General features: G+C 73.7%; 1 protein-coding gene across 1 annotated transcript in view; it reads right to left on the bottom strand.

Moving 5' to 3' along the window:
* Positions 1 to 992: 992 nt before the first annotated feature.
* Positions 993 to 1,598, bottom strand: part of PDZD7 (PDZ domain containing 7) — a 6,919-nt gene continuing 6,313 nt past the window's right edge. Inside the window, exons 15-17 of the mRNA XM_026050675.1 lie at positions 1,540 to 1,594; positions 1,302 to 1,402; positions 993 to 1,226 (exon numbers count right to left, since the gene is read on the bottom strand). Coding sequence (XP_025906460.1) covers positions 993 to 1,226; positions 1,302 to 1,402; positions 1,540 to 1,594 — 390 coding nt within the window. The remainder of the gene's footprint in view (positions 1,227 to 1,301; positions 1,403 to 1,539; positions 1,595 to 1,598) is intronic.

Genomic DNA, 1,598 nt, shown 5'->3' with positions numbered 1-1,598 from the left:
GCGCGCCGCCTTCGAGCGCGAGCGCGGCACGTGGCAGGGCGAGAAGGAGCGCGTCATCCGCTACCAGAAGCAGCTGCAGTGCAACTACATCCACATGTACCGCCGCAACCGGCGCCTCGAGCAGCGGCTGCAGCGCCTGCGGCTGCAGGGCGAGGAGCCGCCGCCGGAGCCYGGCGGCGCCGCCAGCCCCGAGCCGCCCTTCGAGGAGATCACGGCCACCGAGATCTGAGGCGCCGCCTCCCGGGATTTTGGGAGCTCGGGGAGCCCCCTCCGGCCCCGCGATGYGGAGACTGTTGGCATACGGAGGGGACACAGGGAGCTCAGGTGGAGCCCCGCGCTCGGCGGCGGGGCGGCCGCGGCGGCACCGCGGTGCCCGGTGGGCGCTTTGCGCCTGCTCCGCGGCGCCCGGAGCCGCTTCCCGCTGATCCTCTTAGCGCCCGCGGGATTAGCCGCGCCGGCTGCAGCCGGGTCATGCTGCGCAGCAGCGGCGGGGCCGTCCCCTCGCTGCCCCCGGCCCGAGGGGCCGCGCGCCCCGTCCCGCCTCCCCCAGCCCGGGCGTTTGTCCGGGGATTCGTTTCTGTGCCATTGGAAAGAACTCTATTTTTATAGCACCCACTGCCCGCCCCGGCTCCCGCCCTGCCCGCGGCGCCCGCGCCGTGGGGCACGTTCTCCTCAGTGCCTTCCCCACACGCCTGCCCCCCAGCACCCCCAGCCCACAGCGCGGCCCCGGTGATGCCCTGGCCGGGGGGCTGAGGGGCGCGGGGGGGACGTGGGGCCAGCCCCATGGCGAGGCCAGGGCCAAGCAGCCCCAAGCCAAAGGAGAAGCCTGCAGCGCCGCCCAGCTCTGGCTTGGTCGCCCCCGCCTCCCGCGGGGGATTTTTATACTTTATTCCCATTCCGGTTGTGTCCCGGAGCCCGGCTCGCCCTTGTGCCACCCGGCCGCGCACGATTAAAACCGAGCTCCCGGCTGGGGTTTATTTTCCAGGGCGGCCTCACGTCTGTGCGTCCGCAGCGGCGCCGCGTGTGCCGCTCGTGTCCCGGGCGCTCCCGGGGGAGCCGCCGGCGCGGGCGGCTCGCGGCGGCGTCAGGGCGGCGCGCGCGCGCACCACCAGCTCCATGGGCTCCTTGGCCTTGTTGCGGTACGCGCGGCGGATGGTGTCCACGGCGCGCTGGTGCGTCACGTGCTCCAGGCTCTCGCCGTCCACCGAGACCAGCTCGTGCCCGGCCTGCGAGGCGGCGCTGGAGCGGCGAGGGGCCGGMGGCCGCCGGGAGCCCCGCTCCGAGCCGCCCGCTGCCCCTACCTTGAGGACGCCGCTGAGGAAGGCGGCTCCGCCGGGGAAGATCTTCTCGATCTTCACCATGGGCTGCGCCCGCGACTCGATGCCGCCCGAGATGCTGATGCCTGCGAGAGAGCGGAGATGCCGCGGCCCCGCACGCGCTCCGTGATGAATCCAACCTGTGTCCTGCTTGGYACATCCCCGCTGCCGGCACGGGGAGCAGGGATGGGGCTCCCCACGCCCCATTCCCGGCGCCACGCACCCAGCGAGTGCTTCAGCTTGGAGAGCGTCACGGTGAGCAGCCGCTCCTCGCCGTCCTCG

This window comes from Nothoprocta perdicaria, unplaced genomic scaffold (assembly GCF_003342845.1).
Source record: "Nothoprocta perdicaria isolate Ctin4 unplaced genomic scaffold, notPer1 scaffold_7, whole genome shotgun sequence".
NCBI lineage: Eukaryota > Metazoa > Chordata > Aves > Tinamiformes > Tinamidae > Nothoprocta > Nothoprocta perdicaria.
Note: the sequence above shows the minus strand (reverse complement) of the source record. Positions and strands in the feature narration are given on the sequence as shown.